Source organism: Sceloporus occidentalis, unplaced genomic scaffold (genome assembly GCF_023333645.1).
Source record: "Sceloporus occidentalis isolate IW3139 unplaced genomic scaffold, rSceOcc1.0.p SCAF_5, whole genome shotgun sequence".
Lineage (NCBI taxonomy): Eukaryota > Metazoa > Chordata > Lepidosauria > Squamata > Phrynosomatidae > Sceloporus > Sceloporus occidentalis.
In genome coordinates, this window is record NW_028316985.1 from 2306282 (window position 1) to 2322108 (window position 15827).

Here is a 15827-nt window from a genome sequence, read left to right on the forward strand (position 1 = left end):
CTCCTTCTTCTTTGTCTGATTCTTCAGATGACCATCCAGCCTCTGCTTAAAAGTCCCCAAAGAAGGAGACTCTACCAGACTCCCAACAGCAGCATCTTCCACTGTCCAATACCTATTACTATTAAAAGGGTCTTCCTAATGTTGAGGTGGAATCTTTTTTTCCTGTACTTTGCATCCATTGCTCCGTGTCCTATTCTCTGGAGCATCAGAAAACAAGCTTACTCCATCCTCAATATGACACCCCATCCAATATTTAAACATGGCGATCATGTCACCTCTTAACTTTCTGTTCTCCACATTAGACATACCTAGCTCCATAAGTTGCTCCTCCTAGAGCATGTTTTTCACATGTTCCCTTGCAAATAGGGCCATGATCCACAAAGAAGTGGAGCCTCTCTTTGCAAGTAAGAGGTGGAACAAGCTTGGGGTGAGGCCTGAGAAGTCTTTGGCTGCATCTGCATTGCATGATTCGTGCAGTTTGACAGCACTTTCACTGCCATGGCTCCATCTTACGGGACCCTGGGATGTGTAGTGTGATGTGGCACCAGAGACCTGTGGCAGAGAAGGCTAACTATCCCACAGAATTACAAATCCCATAATTCCCTAGCATTGAGCCATGGCAGTTAAAGTGGCATCAAACCTGCATTATTTCTGCAGTGCCGATGAAGCATTCATGGTGCAAAAGAAGAAGAAGAAAAAACCTAGTAGTTGGTTAGTGATTCCTTGACAGTGGGACTGGTAATACCATTCCAGATTTTAGTGTGAAATTTAAAGATCTACCCAAGCATTCATATGTACATAGATATGGTTTTTGGAGAGGAAAGTTGGAATTGTGTTGTCCCATCCCTTTTTGGGAAGATGAACAGTTTCTCCTACCTGCATTTGATCCCCATTCTTTCCACCTACCATCATCACCAGTAGGGCTTCACAGGGACAAATTCAACAGGTGCTGTTCCTCCATCACTGCACTGTTTTCTCCCCTCCGTGCTTCTAGGCTGTGTGGATGGCAGAAAGGAAGGGGAGAGCTGGCAGCCGGAGCCGTGTCAGACTTGTCGGTGTAAGGTAGGTGTAAGGTAGAAACTGCCTTAACTGTTCTTTTGGGGGAAGGAATCTCTGTGAGAAAGTCTTACTAAAATTGTGGCGCCCCTACTCAGAAGAATGCCGATGAACATACAGCTGAGCATAGTTATTTTGTGGGGTTTTGGGGCTATGTGGCCATGTTCTAAAAGTGTTTATTCCTGATGTTTTGCCGGCATCTGTGGCTGGCATCTTCAGAGAAGGAATAAAGTCTCCTGGAGGAATAAACTCTTCACAAAAAAATACAGATGCCAGCCATGAAAGCCTTCGACTTCAGATACAGTTGACTCTCAGTATCCATAGATTCTGCATCAACGGATTCAGCCATGCATGACTTGAAAATATTCCCCAAAACATAATTCTAAAAATCAAACCTTGATTTTTGCCGTGTTATATAAAGGATGCCATTATACTATGCCATTGTATATAACAAGACATGAGCATCCATGGATTTTGGTATCAACAGTGTATCTTGGAAGCAAACCTCAGGAGGTACCGAGAGTCCACTGTAATTCCCAAAAGCAAACCTTGATTTTGCCATTTTATATAACGGACACCATTTTACTAAGCCATTGTTTATTCTAGGATTTGGGCATCCATAGATTTTGGTATCCATGCGGGGTCCTGAAACCAAACCCCAGCAGAAACCAAGGGCCCACTGTAATTCACACAGAGACAAAAAATGTTGTATGTGGTTTATTTTACCATGTCAGGGGAAAAAACGGGATTGATTTGATTTGATGCTGTAGGAAATGGAGTTCCTTCCATGTTGGAAACCAATTTTCCTAGATATTGACTAGACTGGATCCTCCCTCCACCCATTTTTTTTTACAAGGACCACCCGAAAATACTACATTTGCACCTTTTAAAAAAATTCACAGTGACAGGGGAAAACATTCAACGTAACAAGAAAGAAATTGAAGATGAGTTTTTATGAACCCCACCTACCCACTTTCAAACAGTGGTACATGCGCTGGTAATCTCTCATTTAGATTTCTGTAATATGCTCTACATGAGGCTACCTTTGTACCAAGTTTGGAAGCTTCAGTTAGTTCAAAATGTGGAAGACCTAGATCAGACCATATAATACCAGTTCTAAAATCTCTACATTGGCTGCCAATCAGCTTCTGGGCACAATAGAAAGTGTTGCTTATTACCTTTAAAGCCCTATATGACTTGGGCCTGCGTTACTTGAGGGAACACCTCTCCCTACATAATCCGCCCCGCACTCCCAGAACATCTGGGAAGAATCTATTAGATTATTCAAAGGTCAGGCTAACAACAACTTCCCACAGAGTGTACACAGCCATAGCTCCCAAGTTATGGAACAACTTCAATAAGTGCCTTCAAGAAAGCACTTAAGACGGATCTCTTCCGGCAGGCTTACCCACCCGACCTCTTATAAAAAACTTAAGGAAAAACCCCACTTCTGATTGCAATTGTGCATTTTAAATGATGTTTTTACTGTCTTGAATTGAATTTTTAGGCGACTTATTGTTTTATTATATATAAATTAGATGTTACTGTTGTTTTATGGTTATTTTTCAGCTATAATCCCACCTCGATTCATCGGGAAAGGCAGGAAAATAAAAAAAAGTTGTTGTTGTTGTTGTTGTTGTTATTTGGCCCATGCAGACAGGACCCAGCTCTCCATCTGCCTAGACAAAATGGCAAGTGGTTCTTTCCTCTTCTTTCTTGTTCAGTGACCCTTGCCTCTTTCTCTGTCCAGGGTGGCAAAGTGTTCTGCCAGATGGAAGATTGTGCCCCTGCCCAGTGCCAGCATCCCGCCATCCCTCAAGGGAAATGCTGCCCCGAGTGCAGGGCTTGCCTCTATGACAGCCGCCTCCTGGAAGATGGGCAGAGTTACCTGGATGGACCCTGTACCCGCTGTGTCTGCCAGGTGAGCCTTGGCAAAGGGGAGTGGGCATTGCCACGGTGGGCAGATGATACAAGGAGGTGGTCTGCAAGGTTACATGGTCAATAATTTACCCACTTTGGTGGCAGATGTTTTCTGTACCCATGGAGATGGTGTGTCTGTTCCAGGTTTAAGACCTAATTTTAAAGGAGCTATTGAAGGAGCAAGACACTATTTTCCAAATAGGTTCAGCATCTTGCATGGCTCCTTTAGGGGGAGGAATTAAAACCCAGAGGAAATTCATTGACCCTTGACATTGGAGTCACAAGTTGGACATAGCTGGTTGGTACTTGATAGCCATAGGGAAATTTCAGCATCCATCCCTTTCACTAGCCCTCATCAGACGTGTGTAGAACTGGGGGTCTTGCGCACTGGGTGGTTCGAATTTGCGTTATTTCGCAAAGAACCATCATACCTGGGATTGGCAGGATTCAAATTGGCCAATCCGCATCCGCGCGAAGTGCATTCAGTGCAGAATGTTTCGTTACACCGGAGCTCAACATGCGGATTGGCCGATTCGTATCGGCCGCCTCGCACATGCTCAGTGGTGCCCTGCATGGGTTGCGACCTTAAACGCTTCCGGGGTGAAAGGGGAGGTCACGTCATGACAGCCCGGTAAACAGCTGGAGAGCCAGCTCATGCACATTAACAATCGCGATACAACGTGCCCGTTACTGTTCCCTCTGTACATTCCTGCTTGGTTTTAACGTGACCTTTCCTTGCAACAAATTAGCAATGCCCGGTTCTGCGTGTGTGTGTGTGAGTGTGTGTGTATGTATTCTGGGGGGGCGGGGAGGAGCAGTTCCAGCGGCTGTCAAAGAGGCTGGATGGCCATCTGTCAATGGGGATGCTTTGATTAAGAGTTCCTGCATGGCAGAAGGAGGTTGGACTGGATGGCCTTTCTTGGGGTCGCCGTGATTCCAGCGGCTTCCTCCTCCTCCTCCTCCCGGCTTGGGATCCAGCCTGGGCTGCATCCCAGGCAGGGAACAGGCGCGGGGCCGCTGGAATCGCGGTTCCAGCAGCCTCCTCCTCCTCCTCCCGGCTTGGGAGCCAGCCTAGGCTGCCTCTCAAGCCGGGAGGAGAAGGAGGAGGCGGCTGGACCGGTGGCGATCGCCGCGATTCTAGCGGCCCCGCGCCTGTTCCCTGCCTGGGATGCAGCCAGGGATGCCTCTCAAGCCGGGAGGAGGAGGAGGAGGCTGCTGGAACCGCGATTCTAGCGGCCCCGCGCCTGTTCCCTGCCTGGGATGCAGCCCAGGCTGGATCCCAAGCCGGGAGGAGGAGGAGGAGGCCGCTGGAACCGCCCCCCCCCCCCCCGCTTCTCTGGAACCGGCAAGAGGAAAGACCCACCGGAAGTAAAAATTGGAATCTGGGGATCTTGCGACGGAGTTCGGGACTGGGCGTTCATACCAGACCCATTCGCACTGAGATCGAACAGAGCCCCAATCCGGATATCCGCCAATCCCCTTACTCAGCGCACTGGCCAACACGCTCCAAAAAGAGGAGACAGTACGCATTCAGTTCGGCAGCTCGCGCATTCACGTGAGTGCGGATTGGGCCATTCGAATGCAGGTATGATGGTTCTTTGCGAAATAACGCGAATTCGAACCACCCAGTGCGCAAGACCCCCAGTTCTACACACGTCTGATGAGGGCTACTGTATTGTTCTTACAGAGGAATCACATTTCTCCAAAATATCAAAGCACAAAAGTTTATCCGCTGGAAGAAAAGCACTAAATACTCAGTCAACCATTAGGGCATTTTGTTGCTGCTGTTGCTGGGCTTCAGGCCCCTTTTGGGTTGTGCATGTGCCATCATTGGAGACGAGCAACTCAGAGAAACCCAAGCAGACTTCCTCCAATGCATGGATGTTTTTGTGACCCTTTTGGGCAAACCAAAGACCAACTTCTCCTCTCTTCTAGGCTGGCACAGTGCAATGCCAGGCCACCAAGTGCTCTGAGCTTTCCTGCCGAGAGCGCTACACGCCTCCTGGAGAATGTTGTCCCGTTTGCCGTCCAGGTAAGAGCATAAAAATAAAAAACAAAAACCCAGAGTAGACCCCAGCAATAGCAATAGCATTTACATTTCTGTACCACTTCATACTGAACTAAGCATTCTCTGGAGTTTATCACACAAAGGAGATCGGGAGTTTATCCCACAAATATCCCATAAAAATTGCATAATTTCACATGACATCGCACAAAACCCACCATTAAAGTGGTCACAAAAAAGCATTAATGCACATCTTTTTAGTAATAGTAATAAAATTTATTCGGTCTTTGACCAATATAAAAACAAAACCACACAAACAGCGTATCAGTATAACAGTAACAGGTTAAAATATAAACTGATAGTAGACTATACATATACAATATCCAAACAGATCTTTCTACACTGTAATAAAATGACCATTTGTCAGTTGAGGGCGCAGTTTACAAACAATGTAACAAAATTTAGCCACCTTATGGGACACTGTAGAACCATTGTTGGAGGCGTAAATAGAAGGAGTCAGTTTTACCTGGGAATTTACTCAGTAGTGGACTAATCAATTGGTGACGAATGTCTCTGTAGAATTGACAATAAAGGAGAACATGCGCATTGGTTTCAACAGCGCCTGAGCCACATGGGCAAAAAGGTGTTTTTTTTTTAATCAACCTTCCAACATGGCCGTGGGCAACACACTGAAACGTGCCAGAGTTAAAGCCCTTCTAAACTTCGGGAGGGTAACATGGAACAGATATGGGGCTGGGGAGGGGACCAAAGCTTGAACACTCCCTTTATTTCCTTTCCCAGGACTGAAAGATAGAATGTATTTGCAGCTGGATGTACTACAGCTCTCATGGCTGTTGTTGCTGTTGTTGCTGTTGTTGTTGTTGTTGTTGTGTTTCTTCAAGTCATTTCTGACTTAAGGCAACCCTAATGTGAACCTATCATGGGCTTTTCTTGGCAAGTTTGTTCAGAGGGTGTTTGCCATTGCCATCCTCTGAGGCTGAGAGGGTGTGACTCTCCCAGGGTCACCCAGTGGGTTTCAGGGCCGAGATGAGATTCAAATGATGGTTCCCAGAGTCATAGTCCAACTTTCAAACCACTATGCCATGCTGGCTCTCAGGTATGCCTAATGCCCCTTTCATTCCATTTTATAAAGGTTGTGAGTATGAAGGACAGAGGTACCAAGATGGGGATGTCTTTGTGGCCACGTCAAACCCGTGCATGAATTGCTCCTGCATGGTGAGTGATAATTGGGGGGGGGGGGGGGGAGCAAGAGAGACCCCACTTCAGAAAGCGGAGTAAGGAGTCCAGCATTCACACAAGACAGGAGATTGGAAGAACATCCAGGGAGTTGGCAGCAGAAACATGTGGGAGTACTTTGTGGAGTGGGAGCATCCCTATGTAGCCATGCGACCCCTGGTGTGCTTACCCGCACATACATGCACAGATCCCGTTCATGTACAAAAGCACAGATTCCCCACTTACACCCCTTCCATTCAATCTTCCATCCTCTTTGCTGGCACTTGTATGTGCTCCCAACAGAGGAAAGCGGCAAACTGCCTGGGAAAGGAGACAGGATTGCTCTCTCTGTCTATGGAAGGTTTTGTCAGAGCTTGAAAAAGTTGCTCTTTTTCTACTGCAACTCCCAGCTTCCCCAGCCAGCATTGATTCTGAGAGATGCAATCCAAAAGAAAAGGGGGGAGCATCTTTCCATGCATTGAAGGAAAAGAAATGTCCCCACCCTGTGTCCATGCACTGACCTGTTGAGATGACACACGAGGTCGAACCAGGCGTAACACAGGTCCAATCCATGGGTCAGGACAGTTCTCCGGAGGAGAAACAATCCTTGTTTGCTCCAAATTAGGCTGCAAACTCCAGAGAATCCATTGACTGTGCCGAATGAATACTGGTACAGTAACGTGGAGAAGAGTGCCAGCGGGCAGATGGGCAAAAGAGGTTGAGTGGAGATGCCCTGGGTTAGGCAAGCTGCTGACCTCGTCCCACATGGGAATTCCAACTCTCATCACAGCATTGTCACTAGCTTGCCCAGAATTCAAAGATATAGCCATGCTAGTCTGTAGAATCAGTATGTAGAGAGATCTTGTAGCACCTTGAGACTAACTGAAAGAAAGAAGTTGGCAGCATAAGCTTTCCTAGACTTCGGTCTACTTTCTCAGATGCATTTGGAAAACAAATTTGGACTGATCTCTATGAAAACTCGTGCTGCCAATTTCTTTCTTAACTGCCATACGTAGATCCATGTTATGGAATCCTGGGAATTGTAGGTTTGTGAGCAATTTAGCCTTCTTTGTCAGAGAGTTCTGGTGCCCCATCAAACTACAGGTCTCATTATTCCATAGGTTGGAGCTGTGGCAGTTAAAGCAGTGTCAAACTGCATTAATTCTGTAGTCTGGCAGCAGCCACATTCAACAGCTATTCAATTGCATAGGTTACTTCTGCTCTTTGTGACTGTTCTTCTGAGCATGTTCTTCCTTTGAAAACTGCAACTGTGCCACTAAGGTCTGCAACTGTGCCATTGTGGGTCAAGGTCTATGGAATAAATGAACAATGAGTCAGATGTGTCATTTGGGAACCACCCCTCAGAGAGATAAGGATGTGCCCATTTTACAGAGGAGGCAAGTATCTGACCCATCTTGTTGCATTTCCTCCTCCAGAGGAGCCTGGTCCGATGCCACCCCATCCAGTGCCCACCAATCCGCTGCTCCAAGGCTGTTCCCCAACCTGGGCACTGCTGCCCTCTCTGCCCAGGTGAGTTGCCCATTGTTTATAATAAAACCAGTTCTAGTTTCTCATTATTTATAATTCATGCAACATATCAGGAGAAAGCATTTTAAAATATTTCTTCATTTCTTTATTAAGATGTTTATATCCTACCTTGTATTCCAGTATCTTGGGATAGTGTACAGGCAAAACATCCATTTATACTGTTTAAAACAATTTAAGCGAGCCAGCATGGTGTAGAGGTTTGAATGTTGGATTATGACTCTGGATACCAGGATTTGATTCCTTGCTCGGCCATAAAACCCACTGGGGGACCTTGGGCAAGTCACATCCTCTCAGCCTCAGGGAAAGGCCATGGCAAACCTCCTCTGGATAGATCTTGCCAAGAAAACCCTGTGATAGGTTTGCCATAGGGTTGCCATAAGTCGGAAATGACTTGAGGGCACACAACAACAACTGCAACAAAACAATTCAAAATGTAAAGTGATAAAAAGAATTCAAACAGGCTAAAAACATATTAAACAATTGAAAAGGTTAAAAGCTAAAAGCTGTTTAAAACTACATGCATTTTACATGTGGCACCAAAGGCTTTAATAGAATTATCATTAGCATCTTAGAGTTGGAAGCGACCCCAAAGGCCATCCAATCCAACCCACTTCTGCCATGTGGGAGAACACAACTGCAGCACTCCTGAAAATGCCCATTCAGCCTCTGTTTAAAAATCTCCAAGGAAGCATCTTCCACTGTCAAAGAGCTGTTACCATCAGGAAATTCTTCCTAATGTTTAGGTGGAATCGCTTTTCTTGCCATTTGAATCCACTGCTCCATTGGGTCCTAGTCTCTGGAGCAGCAGAAAACAAGCTTGCTCCCTCCTCAATATGACCTCCCTTCAAATATTTAAACAGGGCTATCATATCACCTCTTAACCTTCTCTTCTCCAGGCTAAGCATTCCCAGCTCCCTAAGACGTTCCTCATATAGAATAGGACATGGGATATACTGTATTTTCTGACTATAAATTGACCCCATGTATAAAATGAGGGCAGGTTTAGAGGCCAAAATTATGGATTTTTGATATGACCCATGGATAATTTACATAATCCCAGCAGGCATAACTCTTTGTGTTCATACTGAAGGCTGGATGGATGAGAGAATAGGATGGGTCAGTGCTTCCAGGACAGATTATGCTCTTGCCTTTCACCAGGGGATGGTTCCTTTAAAAAAAAAAGAGTTTAAGGACAGTACTTACATTGAACTGTGGATAAATCGACAGGTTTTTTGGGGTTGGTTTTTTGATTGAAATTTCTAGACTTACACATGAGTACAGTTAGCCCTCCACATTTGCAGCTTTGCTTATGCACGGATTTGATTAATAGGTTCTCTCTAGGAATTTCTAGGTCCTTCAGCACAATAGAGTTGAGATTCCTAGAGAAAACATTTCTCTAGGGTTTGTAGATCCTCCAATGTGAATCTATGGACAACCTCTGGTGAATGTTGACCACAGAGTTGCACTGGAGGACTTAGAGTTTCCTAGATAGATGTTCTTTCAGGTAAATAAAAATAAAATGGTTTTTTTTATTTGTGATTTTTCCACTTTCACGGGGTTCCTGAGCCCCTAACCCCAGCAAACGTGAAAGGACCACTGTATATACAGTAATTTCATCCAGTTACTGTCTGTACTACTTGCATTTGTTGTTTGGATGGCTTGTCTCCATACTGGTAGGATTAGATCTCTGCCTTTGTGCTCTGCCAGGACAAACAGCTGGATGAAAGTTGGATTATAAATAGTTTTGTATTGACTAACTGATTGATTGATTGATCGATTGCTGCCTGTCCCAGAGGGTGCTGCTGAGTCTAGTATCAGAGAACCATGGATAGGAAATTTGTTCCCCAAAGCAAAGGCTGACTTTCTGATCCCATTTCTCCCAGTGTGTGAACTGGATGGACGTTCCTTGCAGCCAGGGCAGGAGGTCAGCTCTGCAGATGGATGCCAACGCTGTTCCTGTTCAGTGAGTGTTTTGGGTGCTGGGCTGGGGGCACCATTTAAAAATACTTTGTGATACCCCAGTGATCTTGCATCACCTATTCATTCTTTAAAATATTTATATGCCTTCAAGTTGTTTCTGACTTATGGCAACCCTAAAGTGATAAGTCAGAAAAAACCCTAAAGCGATAAGTCATGGAGTTTTCTTGGCAAGGTTTGCTCAGAGGGGAGGTTGTGGCTGAGGCTGAGAGAGTGTGACTTGTCCAGAGTCACCCAGTGGGCTTCCATGGCCAAGCTGGGATTCAAACCCTGGTCTCCCAGGGCCCTAGTCCAGTGCCCAAACTACTAAGGCTTAGGGTTGCCATGAGTTGGAGACGACTTGTAGGCACACAACAACAATGACATAAAGATTAAGGAACAACGAAACAGCTTATAAAATTAAAAACATTAAACATCCAAAGTATTAAATCTTACTTTTAAAAGCTCTGTACAAACATTAAAATATATCCTGGAAAAGCAGGATATCTGGTCACCTTGGACCAGATATCATAACTGCAAAGGAGGACAGGGCACTGCAAAATCTAGGAAATTCAAGAAAAATGTAGGGCATTACAAAACAAAAGCTAAAAACACTCATATAAATATCAACTCATGTCACGCTCAAGATGGAGGGAATTCCTCCTGGACAGATGGTTGACATGTAGGACATGTTTTGGAAAAGGAGGACACGTGGGCCCCCTGCTCCCAGCCACAGCAAAGAGACTGTCTTTTAACTTCTCCGCTGCCTGTGGTTTGATCTGCAGGAGGAGGTGACAACTGGGTCTTTTTCTCTAGGAGGGGGAGCTGGTCTGTGTCCAAGCCCAGATGTGTTCCAAGATTTGCACCCATGGACTACCACCTATGGGCGCCTCCTGCTGTCTGGACTGTTCCCGCTGCCTTTTCCGCGGACAGGTCATTCCCAGCGGTGGAGAGATGGCCGGCAGCAGCCTTTGTGAACGCTGCGTCTGCAAGGTGGGTTGCTTGGTAGGAGAAGAACATGGAAGCCCAAGTCCCCAGGTTGCACCCCAGAAGACAATGTTTCAGGGAGGGTCAGAAAACGGATTCACTACACTGCAAGTGTCCAACTGGCTACCAGACAGGAGGTCAAGAACGCAGCTGCTTCTCCCAGTTCAGAACAGCTATGCGTTTGCTTTGGGTTTTAATCTGATTTTTAAACCATTTTGCAAATGCTGGTGAGAACAAGGGTGCATCTATGCTGTAGAGACAATGCAGTCTGACAGCACTTTTAGTGCCGCAGCTCCATTCTGTGGGAATTCCAGGATCTGTAGTTTTACAAAATGGTAAAATGATGTCCCTTATATAAAATGACAAAATCAAGGTTTACTTTTTGGATTTGGGGTGGGTGGGTTGGATATTTTCAAGCTGTGGATGGTTGAATCCATGGATGCAGAATCCATGAATACAGAGGACCACCTAAAAAAGGGATTCCACCTAAGCATTAAGAAGAATTTCTTGGGTGCATCTGAACTGCAAAAATAATGCATATTGACAGCACTTTACCTGCCCTGACTCCATTGTACAGAATCCTGGAATTTGTAGTTTTCTGAGGCACCAGCAATCTTTGACAGAGAAGTTGTACAAATCTCAAGAATTCCATAGGACTGCAGATACATCCTAAAATGGTGTCAAATTGCATTATTTCTATAGTGTAGATGCACCCTTGACTGTAAGACCTGTTTGACAATGGGGTAGATTGCCTTGGAGGGTGGTGGAGTCTCCTTCTTTGGAGATCTTTAAACAGAGGTTGGATGGGCATTTGCCAGGAGTGCTTTAGCTGTGCATCACTGCATGGCAGTATGTTGGAATAGATAACCTTTTTGCGAGCCCTTTCCAAAACTAAGATTCTGTGATTCTCTAATGCTCAGGGATGTGACTGGTGGACCTCTGTACCAGACGGGGTGGTTATTTGCTCTCTGTTTCTTGTCTCTTCTCCTCTTCCAGGATGGAAATGTCATCTGCTCAAAAATCATGTGCCCAAAGCTGGACTGTGCCACCACGGAGGAAGTGCCTGGACAATGTTGCCGTCGCTGCCAAGGTGAGTGGAAGAAGAGGTCAGCCTGGGTCTGAACCCCTTCCAAGCAGACGCCATTCCTACTTTAGCCGTGGCATCAACAGTAATAGTATTAGTTTTTTGTGGGGTTTTCAGGTTCAGAGAATGCTGGCATGGAAGAGAGTGGTGTGTGTGTGTGCGCGTGTGCGCACACACACACACACACACACACACGTATACTGTGTGACCCTTGGTTGAGAGGAAGTGATTTACATATTAATCTGTGTATTGTTCTGTAGTGTAATGATCCATTGTCTGCTGGGAATCCCCCCCTGATTCTGGGTGGTTTTCATTTGCATTTGCCGGATCTTGATTGTGGTGTTGTTCATAACTGGTAGCCAAACTGTGTTTACTTTCAGGGTTTCTTCTTTCCTATTGAAGTTGTCCAGGTGTTTATGGATTTCAGTGGCTTCCCTGTGCATCCTGACCTGAGAGTTGTTGGCATGGTCCAGAATTTCAGTATTTTCAAATAGCATTTTATGCCCAGGAGGGTTTCTAACATGTTCTTCTACAGTTGATTTTTCTGGCTGATCCTGTCTGTAGTGTCTCTTGTGTTCCTTGATATGCGAAACATCAGGAATAAACTCTTCTAGAACATGGCCACATAGCCCAAAAACCCACAAAAAACTATGGATGCGGGCCATGAAAGCCTTCGACTTCACAGTACTGGTATTCCACATCCAGATTAGAATCAAATTGGGGTGTTGGTCTTCAACTGTTTCTTCCTTGCATTTGAAAATGAATAGTTAATACAAGCTCACTGCAGGAGAAAATTAATTTGTCTCCCCAGTGTTCTCCCCATATTAAAACACCCTCAAGTGTTGTTATGCTGGAATTATTCTGTGGATATTGTTTTTTTTAATTATCAGACAAAATATGTTTTCTGTGCAGAAAACACATTTCTTGCACAGGAAATATGTGGAGGATTTTTTCTGTGCTAAAACCCATTTTCTGAGTAGAAAACAAGAATCAATTGCACACACACAAAAAGCCGCCATGTGTATTTCTTGCAGAGTAATTCAACACTCTAGGATATTCAAACACCAGGAAAAAAAACCTGCAATATTCTCACTAATCTATTAGTTTTCCCAGTGGGGCTTCTCAACTGTCAGGAAACCTTTTTGTCGACCAGGGATTAAAGAACTGCAAATATTATTTCCCTCCCTGGAGCTGAGTTTTATTTCATCTTCCCAAATTCTGCCAACAACTCCCAGCCAAATTTGCAGAATACAGTGGGCTCTTCCCTTATGTGGGGCATCCGTTCTGCCCCCCTCCCTGTGAAAGGGAATTCCATTGAAGATAATGTGGTGAGTGCATACAGCGACGCGCGCCATTACAGCTTCCGGACACGCCGAGGCTTTTTTCACCATGGACCTCCAGCATATGCTGGAATCCGCGTAAGGCGCGCCTACATATAACATGGGCACACTGTATAAACATTTGGATATGGTATTTGCCATGCAATGATAGTTATGGGACTGCAGCTCCCAGCAGCCTGAGCCAGCATGCCCAATGGTGAAGGACACTGGGAGTTGCAGTCCAGCCATAACTAGTGGGCTGTGTTGTTCCCATCTCTAATCCAGGTCCACTTTTCCATCTTGGTCTTGGGTTACAAATGCCTCCCATCAATACCACATTCTCCTGTCGGTCATAGAGCACCCCACTCTTCGCTTAAATTTCTCTTTGATTTCTTGGATCTTGGGAGGAGGTCTCTTGTTCTTCCTTCTGGGGAAAATACCTTCTATTTCTGTGCATTGATTATTATACAGTGGGCTCTTGGTATCTCTGGGGTTTGGTTCCAGGACCTCCCATAGTTACAATGGATGCTCAAGTCCCATTAAATACAACAGCTCATTAAAATGCTGTCCCTGGTATAAAATTGCAAAATCAAAGTTTGCTTTTTGGAATTTATTTTCATGGCATGGATGGTTGAATCCGAGGATAAAGAATCCGAGGATACGTAGGGCTGACTGTAGTATTTCCCTTTGTCCCCACATACAAGTCATTGAACAATTGAATTCTGGGTTCTGATTCTATTTCCATCACCTTTTACTTTTGTTTCTCATCTACCTTTAACTGCTTAGAGAGTTTCATCTGTCTTTCTTTGGGGCTTCTCTTTCTTTTTGGCTGCAGATATTTATTTGTTTGTTTGTTTGTTTATTGCATTCCTCTCTGACAACGTCCCTTGCTTCTTCGGGTTCCTGGTCTATTAGGCTTCATAGTGCAAATCCTTATTATTATTATTATTATTATTATTATTATTATTCCACATTATCTTTAAATCTGTGTGACAGGATGCATGGATGGAGCATCTCGCCACGAACACAATGAGGAGTGGACTCCCCCCACGGATCCATGCCTGAAGTGCAAGTGCCTGGTAAGACCAGAGGGTGGCGCTAGTGGGTGCCCACCCTCCTTCTCTATTTGCTCCATTTTTAAAATTTTAATTAACATTCTGTATAGAATCATAGAATCATAGAATCATAGAATCGTAGAGTTGGAAGAGACCACTAGGGCCATCCAGTCCAACCCCCTGCCATGCAGGAAATCCAAATCAAAGCATCCCTGACAGATGGCCATCCAGCCTCTGTTTAAAGACCTCCAAGGAAGGAGACTCTATCACCTTCCGAGGAAGTGCATTCCACTGCCGTACAGCCCTTACTGTCAGGAAGTTCCTCCTAATGTTCAGGTGGAATCTCTTTTCCTGTAGCTTGCATCCATTGTTCCGGGTCCTGTTCTCTGGAGCAGCAGAAAACAAGCTTGCTCCCTCCTCAATATGACATCCTTTCAAATATTTAAACAGGGCTATCATTTCACCTCTTAACCTTCTTTTCTCCAGGCTAAACATCCCCAGCTCCCTAAGTCGTTCCTCATAGGGCATGGTCTCCAGACCCTTCACCATTTTTGTCGCCCTCCTTTGGACACGCTCCAGTTTCTCAATGTCCTTTTTGAATTGTGGCGCCCCGAACTGGACACAATATTCTAGGTGGGGCCTGACCAAAGCAGAATACAGTGGCACTATTACTTCTCTTGATCTAGACACTATACTTCTATTGATGCAGCCTAAAATAGCATTGGCCTTTTTAGCTGCCGCATCACACTGTTCACTCATGTTCAACTTGTGGTCTACTTGGACTCCTAGATCCCTTTCACACGTAGTTTCATTCAGCCAGGTGTCACCCATCCTATATCTGTGCATTTTATTTTTCCGCCCTAAGTGCAATACCTTACATTTCTCTGTGTTGAATTTCATTTTGTTAGCTTTGGCCCAGCTTTCTAGTTTATTCAGGTCATTTTGAATCTTGATCCTGTCCTCTGGGGTATTAGCTATTCCCCCTAATTTGGTGTCATCTGCAAATTTGATAAGTATGCTCCCAATTCTGTCATCCAGGTCATTGATAAAGACGTTGAATAGCACTGGGCCCAGGACAGAGCCCTGTGGGACCCCACTGGTCACTTCTCTCCAGGATGAAAAGGAGCCATTGTTGAGCACCCTTTGGGTTCGGCCGGTCAACCAATTACAGATCCATTTAACAGTTCCTTTGTCTAGCCCACATTTTACAAGCTTGTTTGCAAGAATGTCATGGGAAACCTTGTCAAAGGCCTTACTGAAATCAAAATATACTATATCCACAGCATTCCCTTCATCTACCAAGCTGGTCATTTTGTCAAAGAAAGAGATTAGATTTGTCTGGCATGACTTGTTTCTCTGAAACCCATGTTGACTTTTTGTGATTATGGCATTGCCTTCTAGATGTTCACAGACTCTCTGTTTAATGATCTGCTCCAGAATCTTTCCTAGAACTGATGTCAGACTAACTGGACGATAATTGTTGGGATCCTCTTTTTTCCCCTTTTTGAAGATGGGGACAACGTTTGCCCTCCTCCAGTCTGCTGGGATCTCTCCTGTTCTCTAGGAGTTTTCAAATATGATTGCCAATGGCTCCGATATTACTTTTGCCAGTTCTTTTAATACCCTTGGATGGAGTTCATCTGGTCCCGGAGACTTAAATT

The 15827-nt window shown here is 45.0% G+C and overlaps 1 protein-coding gene across 1 annotated transcript in view; it reads left to right on the plus strand.

The window, feature by feature from the left end:
- The window catches only part of LOC149311545 (kielin/chordin-like protein), a 99701-nt gene that overhangs the window by 20873 nt on the left and 63001 nt on the right, over nucleotides 1-15827 (plus strand). The window contains exons 6-14 of the mRNA XM_089526584.1: nucleotides 995-1062; nucleotides 2807-2977; nucleotides 4912-5008; nucleotides 6135-6217; nucleotides 7654-7747; nucleotides 9649-9728; nucleotides 10538-10714; nucleotides 11705-11798; nucleotides 14108-14190. Of these exons, the coding sequence (XP_089382710.1) occupies nucleotides 995-1062; nucleotides 2807-2977; nucleotides 4912-5008; nucleotides 6135-6217; nucleotides 7654-7747; nucleotides 9649-9728; nucleotides 10538-10714; nucleotides 11705-11798; nucleotides 14108-14190 (947 nt within the window). The remainder of the gene's footprint in view (nucleotides 1-994; nucleotides 1063-2806; nucleotides 2978-4911; nucleotides 5009-6134; nucleotides 6218-7653; nucleotides 7748-9648; nucleotides 9729-10537; nucleotides 10715-11704; nucleotides 11799-14107; nucleotides 14191-15827) is intronic.